This window comes from Anopheles stephensi, chromosome 2 (genome assembly GCF_013141755.1).
Source record: "Anopheles stephensi strain Indian chromosome 2, UCI_ANSTEP_V1.0, whole genome shotgun sequence".
NCBI classification, from domain to species: Eukaryota; Metazoa; Arthropoda; class Insecta; order Diptera; family Culicidae; genus Anopheles; species Anopheles stephensi.
Genome location: NC_050202.1, coordinates 40,310,481 through 40,328,035, shown reverse-complemented (window position 1 = coordinate 40,328,035; position 17,555 = coordinate 40,310,481). Strand labels below are relative to the sequence as shown.

General features: G+C 41.8%; 1 protein-coding gene across 3 annotated transcripts in view; it reads left to right on the top strand.

Moving 5' to 3' along the window:
* LOC118507911 overlaps positions 1-17,555 on the top strand; it is a 180,057-nt gene that overhangs the window by 135,350 nt on the left and 27,152 nt on the right. For 2 of the 3 annotated variants that reach the window (XM_036047204.1, XM_036047203.1), the window contains one exon: positions 3,942-3,953. The exons of the other annotated variant lie outside the window; for it this stretch is intronic. In XM_036047204.1, the coding sequence (XP_035903097.1) occupies positions 3,942-3,953 (12 nt within the window). The remainder of the gene's footprint in view (positions 1-3,941; positions 3,954-17,555) is intronic. 3 annotated transcript variants of the gene reach the window in all.

Genomic DNA, 17,555 nt, shown 5'->3' with positions numbered 1-17,555 from the left:
GCAAACCCGGATCCCCTATTCTGCTCTAACGATGCTCTGGTAATTTGTTTTAGTTATTCTACCAAAATGATTTGATTAGTCAAGCGGCATTTAGGTGCTGGCGGAGAGCAGCTAGCTCGGGTTTTCGGTGCAGTTTTCGGCAGAAATTGTTGATCAAAAATCAACACGGGAAAAGTGGATTTAATTAACAGATGCTTCCCACACTCCACGCCAGATAGTCCCCTGTTCGTTCAATGATTTCTCTACGCAAACGCTTTGTGGAGCTTTTTGCCTTATTAGCTCAGCGGTTTTGGGGAGAAGGAGGTGGTGGTTATCTGGTCGCTTCCGATGATACCTTTCCCAAGCGCTGTAATGCGTTTCGACGAAAAATGGGAAATGGCGCACCTTGGAAGGATTCCTCGTACTAGGACCAACTTTGGCCATTCGCTAACAATGGCGTTTCCGCATCCGATCGGTACGGAACTGGCAGGATTCCGGTCGGAAAGCGATATCTATTAGGGCTATGATATGGGGGGGGGGGGGGGGAGGCAAATCAAAATGTAAATTGCTTCGCCACTTTGTGTTCCTGTCGAAAAACGGATTCAGGAAGGTTTGGATTCCACTTAATTTCCGAGAAACCTGTTGCAAACCCTGGCAAACGAATGCAGTGAACCTTAGCAATTCCGCTGAAGGTGTTCAACTGTGGAGTTTCAACATTATCACAACACTGTAACACTGTACACTGTTTTCTGTACTTGAACCTCAATTCTTGTTTGGGGTACCTGTGTAAAATTGTGAAAATTGTGAGCTAACTTAAAATACATATAGCATGTCTGCATGTGATAGTTTGCAATGATGAACCCGGAAAAATACTCCTTCCTCAAGAACATCTATTGTTCGGAAATATGGAGCAATTTTAGGAACCTCATCTGACGAGAATGTAGCTTTAAAGTTGTTAAATTCTGTAAGAGCTATTCTAGCTATTTCAATAAAAAAATGGCAAACGATTTAAAGATGGCAGGTACCTTCAGTGCCAGATTTTGACGAGGATAGATTCTGGCTAGTTATGAAAGAGTTTTTTCGGACAGCCATGATGGATGGCTCTTTAGGCTTTAAAATCCTTAGGCTTATAGTTCTGAGATTTCTTTGTACTTTGGCTTTGGCTGGATGGTTGTACCATCCAGAAAGCCATATCAATGCACCTTATTAAAGATGTATTCCTGATTGATACGTTCAGCAATGTTTTGCATCCTATTTGGGGATTACAGTTAACTAGCAAACAGCTTGAGTCATTTGCATAAGCTCCTGAGGCCGATTATAAGCAGATGACTAAGAGCTATAGACTAGGTCTTGAATACGGACCTTTTGCATACAGATTTGAATCCTAAGCTCACACCAAAATTACGAGCTCTACGAATCAAACAAGAACAACCTTTGCAGCACGTCCACTTGTTGGCATACATAATTACTTAGTTATGAGGTTCTTGATAGTGCCCAAGGTTTAGCTGCGTCGTCTACCAATCCATTAAATCGTTCTGGGGGACGCATCAATGCCATCACTTCATCTCAGTTTGAACCTACTGCGTCTCCTTTGTACATGTGGACGGCCAAAAATGAACTCTACGAGCCGGGTCGTCCGGTGTCATTCTCATGACTTGACCAGCCCTCCGTAGTTTAATTCGGCAAGTCTAATTCACTGCACGCAACAGGTTTCGTGGTACTAGGCATACCTAATTGAACTCGGAACTGTTCTTGTGTATAACTTAAATGTGTAGCTATATAAAGAAAAAAATAATAAGGTTGATAAATATCACTTGTGAAGCTAAACCCAGCTTAACATGATGAACGAAGTTTGAATAGAAGCTATTCAGGTCTATTTCCAAATACAATACTTAGATGACCAATTAACAAATTTTTAAAGTAAACCATAACAAAATTCTTACGTTCCGATCATTTACTTAAAACAATAATGTGTCAAGTTCCTATCAATTAGCTGAAGCTTTTAAAATGCATGCTACCTCGAACAAACTTTCATACACCATTACCATTAATGTGATGGGTATCCTGCGCACCAGAAATCAAACTTCCCAACTGCCACCTAAAACATTTGCATACATGTGCTTTAGATACCACCACCAATTAGCATACATTGTTTTGTGTTAATGTGTGTTTTAGTTCGATGATGTTGTTCGCCTTTTAGCGACAAACAAAGTGAAAGCAAAAGTGAGCAACGCCTTAGAACTTTTGGACGCAGCATGTCCGCCCCAACCCGAAGCTCCTCGCCACCACCGAACACCTCGCCTTCCTTGATTTGGTCGTACGAGCAGTAAATTTAATTGAAGTAGATAAAATTCCGGAAACGTCACCTCTTATACATCCTTTCTCTTCCCACAGCGAAAAAGCGCCAACCTGACACCGATCTCGCACTTTTCCTGTCCTTCATGACAACGCAGAAATTTATCCATCTTTTCTTGTTGTGACTTCTTTTTTTCTCTTCCCATTCACGTCGCATTTGCTCCTGATTGTGAAATCTACTTTGTACGATGCTCGTGTTTTTACCCGACGAAAAACATCAAAGCAAATGCGGCGCACATCGCAACTCAAGCGGTACCGGTTCTGGAGTGCTCTTTTCTAGTTCTATATCATCCGGATTGTGGAGGAGTTTTTCTCTGGCCCCCTCCCATCGCTCCCCCCCTCCCATCCCGTCCAAGGTTCCACAAGGTTCAGCTTCTTCCGGATGGTTCTGGCCAAGAATCACCGTGCCAACGCGAGCCTTTTGCCGACTCACACCTCGAACCTCGGCACCATCATTATGTACGCTCAGCTGCTGGAATCTTTTGGCCAAAAGTAATCAATATTTTAATTGGATGAAGATTTCTGAATATTAAAACCGTGAATTTCGATCCATAGGGCAAAGTTTTTTCGCCCGGGATGACTTAAGCATGTTCATCTGCCGTGACGGGTACGGACGAACCGTCCGGGGGGAGGATTCGTTTCACGGGTTGTGTCGATGGCGGTGATCTGAAGTAAGTCATTTTAAACTTAAATTTCTCCTCCGTTCTCGTTCGTGCTCGCACTCGTGTGCGGCACTGACCATATAGCCCGGCGGCTGGCGGAAGTTATGCAGAGAATGTTGTGCGCGAAATGGATTGGTTCATCTGGAGAGGATCCGGTTTGCGGTCGTCCTCCAACGCGGTCTCCAATGCTCAGTCAGTGTTTGAAGATTGTTTGTTGTCGTTTTATTTTATTTTTTCTGTACCTCCTCCAGCTCATGCATTTATTTGATTAGTTTGAAATTATGGATCGCTAGGAAGCGACACGGTGGGCGAGAGTCGTAGCAAGGCGATGGGTTTTGGGCGGGAGTTCCCTTAGATTGAGAAGTTTTCCCGGAACCCGGCACCAGAAGCCGACGAGCTACATAAAAGAAATGAAGTCGAATGAATAGAGAGATTGGTAGAAAAAGGCAAACCAATGGCAGATTCTTGGCAATGGGGCCGACCAATTCGGAAGAAGCTCATTGCGATGGTCAACTGCATATTTTAGCGTTACTAGCAATTTCATGATTTTCTTGAAATTATCTTTAGCGGCACGATTTTTTTTCCTTCATGAAGCATAAACAGCGCATTCGTGCTGCATAACAGTAGATCTGTTTGTCGATCATTCTCGCATTACAGGCCAGAAAAGCTGACCCGAACCGAAATTAAAGCTACAAACTTGCAACGAATTTCGTCGCCCTGAAATCATCCTTCCATCCCGTCCGGAACATTTTGCCCGACGTGGCAAACAGAAAAGAAAGAAGGGTTATTCCACTTATTGCGTCACGTAGATAGTTGGAAAAAGTTGATAAGGCTTTCATTTTACCTTCCGTTTTTTTGGTTTCGTGTCCCGGCCCATTGACTTTGCTCCTGAGCGAGGTTTTCCAGGCTCCGAATTTCACTCACAGTTTATCTTCATCGTTTCAGCACGAGTCACTGGTACGTACGGGGGGTTTTGGGCGTGTGCCGTCCGGTTACTGCTTCTTCGCAACCAAACACCCGGCGACCGGCACCGGCGAAAATGTGAGAAAATTGTGATCAAATAGGCACTTGTCGTCGTTTTGTGCACCCGGCACCCGTCGCCGCAGCTCACCTTTCACACCGTGACCATTTTATTGTTCTTCGCTGTACCCATTCAATTGGAGCACTTGTGTGTCCTGCTGTTTCTGCACAAATGGCACTTGAGCAACTCAAATACTCACTCAAACGCACACTCACACCCACAGAGCTACTCCATAATAGCCCCACATCCGAATGGTTGAAAGCAAGTCTCGGGGACTCGGGGAACAGTTTTTTTCCTGTTCTTCCCAGGGAAAAAACACTTAACAGCAAAATTAAAAGTTTATGGGGAAAATTTTAAATTGCTTCTTGGGTCAAGTTTCCCGGAACCCTGGGAGCGTGGTGTGCTGTGCGGAAGCATGCAAGAAACGGGGAACCGCCTGGGAAACGTTTTGCGATAGGACGGGCGTAAGGAAGAGATTCTACCAGTGGGTCACACCTTCATACCTGACCACTTCCTCCATGCCCCGTTTGTCCTCTGCATGAGGTTGATGATAAGGTGGAAAAGTTGAAACTTTTACGACGATGCTTATTATTGCTATAAGCGTTCAAACGGTTGAACGGAATCGTTTGCACCGGGTTAGAAGGAGAAGTTCCAATCCATGACGGGCTCTGGGGAGGGAGTGCCCGGTGTGCTTGGTCACCTGAAAATTCAACCGGACACCGATCAAATACATTGCATCTTGCCCGAGCGTACGATTGTGGTCGGCATGAGTGGCAGGACCCGGAAGTGCCAAAAAGTTGGCCACATTTGCTGAACGTGTGGATAGTTTGTGTGTGTGTGTGTGGATAGTGCCGGTAAAGCTTTTCAAAATTTACCGTGTGCCCGGCCCGGCCCTGCTGTGGGTGGAGTTGAAAGGGCAGAAATTTATGTCTACGTACAGGTACCTGGCTGCCCGGCAACAAATTACTTCCGTATAAAATGTTTCCGGGCTTGAGCGAGAGAGAGAGAGAAAAAATTGTAAACTTTGAGTTATTACCAATCGGAAAAAGTAACATATTGGTGATGGAATTTATGGTTTACTTGCAGTTATTGTGCAACTTTTATGAAGTTTAAAATATTGGCATCGTAGGTGAATGACCACAAAAAATGGCTCCAATGATCTATTGACTGGATGATGTAAAATTAAAGAATAGTTATTTAATAAGAAATGTGCAGCAGATCAGTCAATTTTACTGTGATTTTAGAATAGTTTTACCAATATTACAAATTTCCTAGAGTTGGCATAATAGATGCTTTTAGATAAGATCACTGCAACGAATAAATTGATGGGCTGTCAATACACTAGTTAAGGATGAATAAATGTCATATTGGGATTTATGAAATCTTATGTACACCAGCAATAACTTATAATAATACCCATAAAAAATAACAACTAGGGAAGCTGGCGGCAAAACTTAGAACCTGGTTTTAATTTTTCTAGTGTAATGATGATTGGCGATTACGAATCAATTTCAGGTAATCGGTCGAACATGCTTTTTAATATCAGGTACAACATATTGGATGCCTCTTACTGCACTTGCTATTACGATGAACACGTAATGCCTACCTGCTCACTGCAGAACAAAAATAAATTAACGACTGCTAGTTGCCTGGTTTAATCGATCGGTGACGTGAAGATTTCACAAGAATTCTTTTTTCTGTGGAACTTTGTAGACATCGATGCATTGCCTTGGCTAGAAACACCCTAGATGCTGACGGATGGATGAGGCCTGCCAGGTGACTTTGGATATTTGTCAGGTCTTCACGTTAACTTGGAGCTTTATGTGCAAAATATTGATGATCAGTTTTAGACTTATAACAAGTTTAAGCCTTACAGTCAACTCTCTGTTTGGTTAGATAAAGCTGTTTAGTCTGGACAGGGTGTTCGAGACAAATTTCTTATTTAATTTCGGTACAGTTTCGTAATGCAAATGAATTTGTTAGTATCTAATACATTTGATGTAAAGAATAAAAATTGTCGATAAAGTGAATTACAATATTTTCAACAAGATTGATTCAAGGCAACCACCACTCGAATCGATCACAGTTTCAGTGCAGCTTCGCTACCTCGAACTAGCTAATGTTATGGTATTTCTCTGAAGAACCGTGTACACTGTTATAGTTTTATCTATTAATCGGACTTTTGTATTACTGAAAGTGCAATTGACATCTTTTTCAACTGTGTTTCGTACTAAACAGTCCACTTGGTTAGGACATGGGAGTTTAGATGCCAAATATTTCGAGTGGTCGTAGACATTTTTGGAGAACCATTTTTGTCTTTGTTATTTACTTTTTAATTTTGTTGTGTATCGCTTGATTATAGAATTTAGAAACTCTGCATAGTTATCTGAAGCCAACGGGAGGTAATCTTTTTTGAGGAAATTGAATCGCCTTCCGAGGATACATATCAAAAAACCATCACATGGTTTTTGGAACCATGTGGGAATATTATTCTAGTAATGTGCAGTTTCACAAATGAAACTTAAAAAGTTGTAATATTACGTTTACACCAGTTTTGAACTCTCGTTTATTCTTCATGCTGGAATTTAATCTTGTTTATTTTCTTTTCTTCATGTTTTCAAGCTGATGCAGATTTATAGATTGAAACTGGCTTTACATCCATCGATCGATCTCTGCATGGGTTTATAAAAAAGCATCAATGGACCTTTAATATTTTGGACATAAATTCAGTCAGTGACAAGTTCTGTTGATATTTTGTCATTGAGTTGAGGTTTTATGCCTTGCTGACTAATTTCCGGAATTTACGCTAGAATCATAAAGCATACAATTCGAGGGAGTTCAAGGATTATTTGAAGAGTATCATTACGAAATTCAAATTTATTAAAAATGTCGATTTATGGCTGGAGCGAATATAAATGAATGGCATAAACAAAAATGGTTTGTTGATTTCATAAATTGAATCAAAGATATTTGTATCATATGTGTAGCTATTCGCACTAACACTAGTACTCTCCGTGTTCAATTCCAAATACATGTATTGGAACTACAACTTTCTCTACCAAGCCAGAACAGTACCACACGCATACTTATGTTTGTTATGTAAATGTTTGAAATAATATGATTTTGTTCCCTCTATCAAACACTCGTCATCATACACACACACACATTCAAACGACAGGTGATTCATATCGTAATCAACACCGGTTCTATTGGCCTAGCACTCGCTAATGGCACTTCAAACGCACTTGCCATTCATGGGATGCAATCCACTTACAGGGAAGCTGAAGTGTTTGAATGGGTGATGATGTTTATCTGGTATCAGATGGTTATAACATTCAGCACCCGCTTCCGACATTAGGGACCACTGCTTAACAACGACGCCCTATCCCATGGGATGGGAGGCCGTTAACGGGAGATGTTGGCTTTGCGTGTGGATTATTTAAAACAGCGCATCTCAAATCTTGCGCATTTAAGCGTCACTTTAATGTTTGGTTGGCTCAGGTTGTCTTCAGCTTGATAACGCTTATTCGATTGTTCGATTGTAAAAACAAACTCCTGTATTAAGCAGAAATTCAAAGAAACTTAAATAATATTCATAAGAAATTCGGCTAAATCATCAAAAGCGACGGCAAACACAAAAAGAAGCCGAGCATTGATTTTTATCCTGTTTTCGAGCATCATATCTTGGCAGCATTCAGCAAACATGGCATTAATTCGCGAACAAATGCTCAACCCTAATGATCGTTAATTCTCGGAAAGCGAACTCCTTCAAACGCCCTTACGAAGCCATTTCATCCTTCACCGAGTGCCATTTAGCCACGGTGAATGGTTATCGTTTTGTCCGTTCGCTGCCGTCCGCCGTTTTCCATGGCGTTTCTCAATCTGGCCGAACTTTCGACGAGATTTTCATCACCTCGCCCTACTCGCCCGGCCTGCCTGCCAGTGGACCCGGCTGCGCCTTATCTTATCCCGCGGGAAATAATAGATGGTTTGGGAATTAATTAATCCATTAAACAATCCCTGCCAAGCGTCGGGGTGGGCTTCACGTACCCTACTCCGATAACTTCTACCGACCGGACATCCAGTACCAGGGGCCAACTTTCATCGCTCAATTAGTACGACCGGGAGGAATTTGGAAAATGTCCAGTACGATGATCCCCCGTGTTTGTCGTTGCCGGGGATGGTGGTGTTGGTGACGGTATCGGTGAAAGTTTACGTTACTCGGCAACTAACTGAGCGTCCTCTTCCGGTACTTCCTTAATCGCATGTGTATGCGGGTGTGTGCCGTGACTTTGAATAAACATCAATCAGTGAAAACATTCCACGTGCGCAGCCGGCAGAGAGAAACATGAAAGGGAACGACCGCAGACAAAGGCTATCGTTTGCGGTTCCACGGATTGATACATTTATCAGCTGATTAACACGTAAATTGAACGGCGGATAAGATTCGTCGCTCGCACACGAGCCGGAAATTACAGAAGATGATTAGCTGTTTCCCTCACACTAATTGAAGCGGCCTGTTGACTTGTCGTTCCGGTTGGATAAGTTTGGGTGAGGTTTAATTAAATCATTCTCCAATCAAACAGGTCACCGCGAGTGGCAGTAGGGGCGTGAGGGGTTCGAATGCATTGTTCGAACGGAGCTGGTGAGTGGAATCTGGAGGGTGAGAAGAATAATGGATGATTTCATTGTACGTTTCAACGAGTTCATGTTAGCTTTGACAACAGAAAGGTATTTCAAATTCACAGCTTAGCCCAATGCATTATATTTGCTCTAATTCAAGATACTTTGGAAGTTTACATCGAACAATCTGTTCTTTATGCGTGGTAAAAGTAAGTCAAATCTGAAAAAAAATCAATCCATCAAATCATGAAAAGATAACCACTTAAAGGTTGAAAAGCAAAGCAGAGTCTGGAAAGTTGCATAGTATTGAGACTTCATATCAAGGGAATATAGTACCAGGCGTCTCCATTGACATTTTTCGGGCTTAAGGCCACAACCGTAGCTACGAATTTAACCCAGACATATGGTATTTATTGGACAAATCTTGCATCAGTCAATGGTAAAAGCTCGGAGGTGTCTTGTCTTGCACCTTTTTGTCTAAAAAGCGGGCAAGCAATCACTAAACAGAGATAAGAAGTGTAGACTTCCCCAAAACATGCGTCAAATAAGGAAGAAAGCTAAGTGGCTCATCAATGATGTCTGAACGGAATTTTAGAGATTTTTGGCACGTTTGCCATATCGGTTAACGTCACGGTTGTTTACGCTCGTGTTTCATCTAAGGATTCACGATAATCAGAGTAAGTTTGTCATACCTAGGCACCAGGTGGTGCTTAGGCAGACGATGAGACAGATATCAGAAGATAGAAGAGAGAGATAGGAAGGCAAAGAGAAAGAGAGCAATATAATCTGTTGAAAATAGGTAATGACCGAGAGGAAAGTGCACGAATGGTCAGAAAAAAAACCAGTAGCTAAAAGATCAGCTGACAGACCTTTGAAACTGCGCCCACGGTCGATAATATTCGTTGAATTAAAATCGAATTGTGAAACGCCGTTGCGAAAAACCGGATATAAAGTTTTACTTGTTGATAGTACAAACTTACCAACCAGTGATTCCTAACAGTAAACAACGCAATAAAGAAATTCAATCGCATCCCAAAGCCCATACACCTTCTTTTCTCTTAGTGATCTGCTACGTCAAGTCGACCATCTTATGGTTTGCTTAATTATACCACATAACTGGATAGTCAGATTTCGCTACGGTCCAGATGGGATTCGATCCCCGGTTCTGCCAACTAACTATCGGGGCTGCTATAGTCTCCACCTCTGGATCGCCTTGAGAACCAATGGCAATATTTAATACATTTGCTCGTGACAATTGCACAAAAGGGCCTCTTTGGCTCCAGTTGCGATTCCTCGCTGGTGTTGCACGATCTACTACCGATCTTATAGCGTCTTTTGTTGAGCGCCTGCGTTGAGAATCAAATTGATAGTGGATCGTTGCTTATGCTAATGTGAAAAGAGTAGCTTTCCATCAACATACGGTTTTTCATCAGTTGATTTATTCATTATGCAAGGTTTAGTAAAGATTAATCAGCGCAGTCATATGAATCAATGGGATTTTTTGTATTTTGACAGAAATTTTTGGACCTTTTTTTTATTTTGTAAACGAAATGTTATGAATACTAAAGAAATTTGCTTCAATGCTGAGACTATTTAAATTTTAGCTACAAGGAGTACGAAACGAAATTTGCTTGCATTACGATACAATACGAACAAACAAAAATATAAATATTGGCTTCGTTCTTCAGATATAAATTGCAAAATAGATCAGTACATTAACAAAACATGTAATCCACGATCGAATAATGAGTTTTAAACAAACTTTCAATTATTCAATCAATCAAACACATCATCTATTTATTCCGGTAAAAAAAAATAATTTTTTGTTTTCCCTCGCAAGGTACATTTAAATTCAAGCCCAAGACCTAACCAAAAATTTAAATGAAAAAAAAAAAACTCACTCGTTCTACATATTACGTACATGCGATTCCCATTAAGTGATTGATCGGTGTCTTTCCCTGGAATTGTTGTATTTGAGTCAACAAGCAAACAATATCGTAACTAATTCCTAAAGATCAAATAAATACACTTGTGTTTGGTTTGTCAGAGGTTTGATATTTTTTCGAATCAAATGCAACCTATCAATTAACAACCAATGAAACTTTTGCGCTGCTCTTCAGTTGTCGACAAATATAAGGTTAATGTTACAATTTATAATTGAAAAACCTCTAAACCATTTGTACCGAACGTTTCGTCAGGAACGGCATTCATAAAATATATCCAAATCGTTCAAACTGCTTTCGCAAAGCTCCACCAAGGTTCCAGAGGCGTGCGAATATTTATTCCTACTTCCCACGAGCTGCCATTCATCTGCCGTAACACAAGCGAGCGCCAGCTTGTGCTCGGATGGATCATTAAAAATGGAAATGGCCCAACAGTGATTTGACGTTTGCTCAGCAGTCGTCTATGTTCTCGCTACAAAGCTGGCTAATGAACCGGCAACACTAAAGACCGCTTCGAGGCTGATTTTGGCAAAGAAAAGCTAAAAAAACACAGCACGATCCGACCATTTATCGCCAAATGAAAGTGAAGTGATTCGACGCCATTGACGCTACTTTCGCTGGCAAACGCGGTGTACAATGGCTGCCGAAGCATCCATGCCAACGGGGTTGTGTTTGGTTTTGTGTTTTTTTTTGTTTTGTTGTCGTTACGTTGCTTCACTCTACTTCTACCTCGGCCGAAGATGTTCGAGTCCTGTTCGAGTGCCGCGGGCAAAGAATCCGGATCCTTGTGATTGTGCTCGCGATGGCGCTACCGTTTACTCAGTCGTTTTAATTACGCTAATTAAATATTATTTATGAGCGCGAATATCCAATGCTGGTAGTTGCCGTCATACCCAAGGGTCTGCAGAAAACAAACGATACAACCCCGGATGCGATTGTGCCGCGCTGTAGATTTGTCTTCATCGGTACCGGTCCCCGGTCGCACTAATCCGCTGCGAATGAGAACCGGCAAGCAAAACCCGGTAACGATCGCGCTAAGCGTCGGAGGAGAAAAAGACTGGCCCGCCATCCCGCCCATCCATTTCCATCCTATTGACGACCGCAAAAGGTGCGATGTTTACTTTACCGGCAAATAGGATAAAACTGGCTGAAAAATGTGAAGTCATTACGCTGATAACGCGCTCGGTGCCGTTTGCTGCGCCCGACCGAGCGACGGCAAAATGCTACTTCGCGGCAGTTGGTGTAAAACGAATTCGGTAGCCCAACTCAAGGATGGATCGAGTTTCGGGGCCAAAGCGTTTATGATATCGTTTAAGCGCAAGGCGGGTGTCGCAAGTGATCATGGCTGTGGTGGGTTGTCTAGAGGTTGGTAGATACGGTTTACGAGTCACTTGTTACGCACAAGCGTCGCTGTTTGGTGGTATTGGCTGGAGGAAGCGGAAAAATGGAACCATATTTTGACACTAAAAAACTTCACAGCTCGCTCAGCGTAACGTGACGGAGAACCACGACGCTGGCCACGTTTCCACCTAGTGTGGTGGTGGTGGTGGTGGTACCCACTTAAACGACGATTTTATGAGTACTTTTAAAATTTTACGATCGTTCGCTGGTTAGGAAGGAGTTTGGTTTTTAAACGTGTGGCTGGCGGCAGTCTGCCAGCGAGCGAAAAGGGGGCATAGCATAGCATTAAAGGAGAACTCTTTTCCCTTTTGCCGGCGAAAACTTTTAAAAATCCCCTGATATGAATATGATCAGCGTCGCCTTAGCACGTGCTAGCGGTTTTATAATGCTCGCATTGCAATCGCATCGAAAGCAGATTAGATCGCATCGGACAGCTTTGGTGTGGAGAAATCTTAATGCTGAAACACTGCCAGCTGTCTTTTTATTTGACACGCTGCATAATAAATCGGATGCGTTTGTTAGGTAAAATTTAGAACGGTTTGGTGTGTGAGTATTAAAAATTGTAAACTGGAGGCCTAATGTTGACTTGTGGGAACCCATTTGCCAGAAAATTATTGTTATTTGTCACTTAAAGGGTGGAATCGAGAGCTACGTGGTCAGGAAGCCAATAACTGCATCAGAACAGGTGTTATCAACTATTGTGCTTTAGCCGAGAAGGATGGAAATCCCTTGGGGTCTGTAGCATTACCTCTGTCTATATGATTTTAAAATATTTTACGAGCTGGATTACCTGGTCCTATTCTCGTGCCATGTCCTTCCGATAGGAACTTTATTTGGTTGTTCCAGGGATTTAGTGGGAATATACATGAAGATTGTAACTAAGGAGCTCGCAGTGTGAATTATTGCTGGACAACTCGCTATAACCCTTCCAAACATCTACAACTTGGAAGCTGCTAGAATTCATTAATGAACAGAACCGTTGATTTGTCAGTAGCTCGAGTGTAAAACGCGTTTGTGAACTTTTAGGCTGTAAATGTTCTATAGAGACCCAGTTTCGACCATTGCAACACATGTAAAGGATACTCAGGATGAGATTCTGAGCGGTTGACAGCCAGCACACTTCTACCTGTTTGATGCCTGCTTGATCCTTCGATAAGCTTCTGCTTCATAGGAGAGCCTCAAACCAGCGTTGTGTATGCCATCAGCGTATTCCAAGATTCTGATTGATTTTAATAAAATAGTCCCTGTTGTGTTTACTTTTTAATCTGAACATTCAACTGCTGTTTGATGCTCGTATTCTCGACGGTAACCGATCTTAACAAGGATCTTTTTTGGACTAGCATATCATAAGCAATACATAACGTAGAAGTTTTCGAAATATGTCCAAGATCCATTTTGTTTTGAGAAAATGCCGTAGAAACTCTTCACAAGAAACAGCTATTATACTAATTTCAGAGTACATCGTACCTGTTCACCTTAAAAAAAACAACATTTTCTTCCAAGCTTCAATCCTTTCGGCAAACTGTTCGGACGCATCCATTACAGGCAGCAGCAGAAGCAATTCATGTCAAGCTGTCATCCAAATATGCAAACTGCTGTCGGAAATCTTAGCAATAAAACTTCACCACCGTTTGCACGTGCATTTATCAAATTTATCCATTTACATAAGGTACTTGTCATGGTTTTTATTTGTTTTTTTTTTCCTTCGGTGGTTGGTTTGGGGTTTTTGTTCCTCAAACTCCAACCAAGTTCGAAATTGAACTCGCGGCTTTCGACAGCTTTCTCAGACCAAGGCAGCACCACCATCACCTCTGTGACAAGTGTGAAAAATGGTTTTCCTTCAACATGCCGTCCTCCCAGCCGTCGTCCTCCCTCTTCGACCCACTGGTGGTCGCGTGGTGGCTGCTCGTAGCGTGCCAGGTGGCAAAAGCAAAAAGTTCACCGGAAATAAGTTCGCACGTGTAAAAACTTAACCTCCATTTAACCGGGAGCTGCCTTTGGGGGTGGAATCCATCATCGCTCTGCTCATACACACAAATGTGCTTTGTGCTTGCTTGTAACAAATGGTGCAACTTTTGGCCTAGATCGTTCTGGTCCCAGCACCGTGGTTCCACAAACTGTTTTCTTTCCATCGGGCAACGGGCATCGGATGTCGCTCGATTTGCGTTCGACATCTCTGAATGTGGTGGAGCCGAAATTTTGCATCTACGTATGTGTGAGTGTATGTGTGTGAGAGAGAGAGAGAGAAAACACTATTTGAGCTATGTTCCGCTAAACGATTGTACGCATCACATCGTGTTCAATAAGTTTCCGCGTTTGTGGAAAGCATCCGTCAGTTAGTTTTGCTAAGTCGGAGCCGAAAACCTTGGGCCCCGAATGAGCACTGGAAACGGAAGTTCATTATTTACCGTGGATTATCTTGGGAAACTGGGACCTCATGACGGACCTGGTCCAGCGCCTGAACGGATGGTCTACGATTAATCATTAGGCCTGCCCAGCCCGTGCGAGAAGGCTTAGAAAGATGCATACACGCCGGTTGGTTTTTGTGGCGTTCTTGCCAACTGCCGCAGTTGCCGAGTGTTTTGAAAACCCCCGGGGCAAAAACGTAGCAACAATATTTATCCCACAGCCGCCATCATCACCATGAGAAAAGTGGCCAACTTGTTTGACAGATGTTCGTTCACATTTGTGGTAGTTGTACGGTTTTGTTTATTTCTCTTGGCTGCCCCTTTTCGCCGAGTTCCAATAGCGAATGGTTCTCGTCCCTTTCCCACACACGGCGAGGCCTGGATAGTGGGTAGAAGATGAACGATCGGATGTTGTTCGTCCGACTTCCGGATTGGAAGCGGAAAACTTTTGCTCACCCAATAAACTTTTTTCGGTTGTCACTTGGGTATGGATCGGTCGAACCGTTGGTTTTAGCGAGCGGTATGAGAGGAGCGCACGTCTTTTGCCAAACAACAACTAGGCTTGCCGCGATGGCTGCCGGATTTGCTCGGAATTCGGAGGTTCCGTTCGGTGGAAGCTGTGACAAATGTGTTTGCGGCTAGAAAGTTCACTTATCGGAAGTGGAGTTTGCCTTCGTCCAGGCTTTTGTCCCGTACCCCTTTGGCTTCTGTTCTGTTGGTTCGCTGATATGGAAAATAAAGAAACACACGAACCAAAACCACTAGACTAGGTTTTCTGCTAAAACCATCCTTTCAAACAAACTTGCAACCGGATGTACCGAGCAAAAACATGTTATGTATAAAGGAGCATTCTTTTGAAAGATTTTGTAAGCGAAAGAAAACAAATCAAGAAAGAGTTAGAAATCATTCGCAAAACCTTTGGAAAGCAAGGAAAAAATAAGACAAAAAGTTGTAAAAGCAGAACAGCACTGCTTGCAAAGATCTTGTAGAGTACTCTCGGAAAATGGTTGGGAAATTTTCATGACTGGTGTTCATTGAAAACCTTGAATAATGCCAATGTGATTGCTAAAAGAATTTATCTGATGCTTAAGAATGTTGCGATATGAATTGAATTCCTCTTAGCATAGCCAACAAATCTCAAATAAGCAAGGAAATAATACATAAGATGAAAGATTAAATTTTGCATTTATTAACGATAAGCTTTAAAATTGAACTAATATTTCAGAGTTTCAAGAAACCTTCAAAAGTTCGCTAGAAACTAGGCTTATAACCTTGATTAAGCCCAACTGATCCCCAGCCGGAATTTATCTGATGCTCAGCCTCGATCTGATGTTCAGGCCATTAAATGTAGTATTCTAAGAACAGACAACAAAACACAAATCGTTGAGATAATGATCTGTTGAACAGTAGCTTATAAGTCAACAGAGTATATCATCAAAATTCCACTATAAAAATCGTTGCTACAGTTTGCAGAGCAGCTGTTCATTTCAAACTTAAGCTATTTCAAACTAAATCTCAACAGGGAATGTCCCCCTTCACTTCACAAAAACAGATTATTTGAAGCAATTGCAGTCCAAACAGCTTTTTCCCGCTTATAATTACGGCTTTTGATCAAGTTTCGATGAAGACAGTAGTTTCAACGTTGTGCAGAGAATGTCTCAGTTCTTTATTCAAAGAACAGCCAGGTGCTTTTTAATTTGATCGGAGGATGTTTTTAGACTCTAGCGATTCACAATGATTGTTAAAGTGAGGCAAACAAACATCATGCAGCAGCATGTTGTAGGTTGTGATTATTAAAGTGTCGCAAATCAACTACATAACTCTGTCACATTTTCTTCTTTATACTTGGTAGTCAAGATTGTAGTCTTGAAAGCTTTCGGCTTGACATTTTTGGCTTTCTGTGACATGTTTTTACCCGTAGCTGGAACGTCAAACCTGTGTACTTGGGTGAATCGACAGTCATTTTTTGAACTGCCAGGAGATATTCCTATCCATCGATCAAAAAATGTGGTCTGCTGAAACACATGTAAAAACAGAGTCACAAGATGTTTTCGATTCGTGTACTATTCATTTTTTGATTTAAATATTCATTTAGTGTTTAGAAAATTAAAACAACCAACAATTTATGTATATTGCATTACTTTTGTAGATAAAATTATTAGAGGATAACAAAGCTTGATAAAAAGTAAAACTCTACTGAGTTAATACAGTTTACAGTTTTTTAAACATTTACATTTACATTTTTTAAAGGTCTGATAATTCCACACACCACAAACTCTATAGACCTGCTTTTTCTGGATTGCAAGACTAGATTGTACTTGCAGTCTGTCCAGAACCCTTTCTATAAGCGCAGTACTTTTTTGTGCTGTTTCGTTAAAAATTTTAGAATTTAAGAAGGCATGCTGATGGTTGCTACAAACATTTAAAAAATCTATTTCCAACTAAACTTGTCTGTTGGAAGCTTTGTAGGGCTCCCAACGATCTGTCAGTTGGAGAACAAAGAAGAAAGATAGGAAAAAGGGAGGTCGCGCCTACCCGACGGGAATCAGCAGGATCAGTAACGAACCGAAGTTGAAACTTGTTGTACTAATTTCTTATTTCCTCAAGTAAATGATTTCTAAAAAAATCAATCGCGTTTCAACAATGTCCCTCTAACTGAAGAATTACTGTGACTTTCACGTACTAGTTTCTGTGAAACTATTTTACTTTCCTCCACGTTGAGCTAAGCACTTCCCAGAACTTCATTTAAACCATTTTTCAAAGACTAAAGAACTCCTTGGACCAGAGCTCTATATCCCTTACGTGTAATCAATGTTCTGTCCGATTGTGTAACTAAAAGGATTTTAAAAAAAAGGTGTACCGGTTTGCTTCTTCGGCCCTGCCACAGGCCTTCCGCCTATGAGTGATTGTGGTGAAAAGCAAATGTACAGCCAGCTAGTACGTGCTTTATTGTCCACATTATTTCATTTGACCGATTTCATGGTCCTCGGAAACGGTACCGCCCACCACAGCCGGTTCGTGTTCGAGTAAACCGGGCGGATGAACAAGTAGACTTAAATCCAATTATGGAACCAACTCAAATACGCTTCCCAAACAACACACAATCCCACAAGGTAAGCCAACAAAAGGACGAATGGGTAGCAGGCAGCAATTTAGCTTCCGC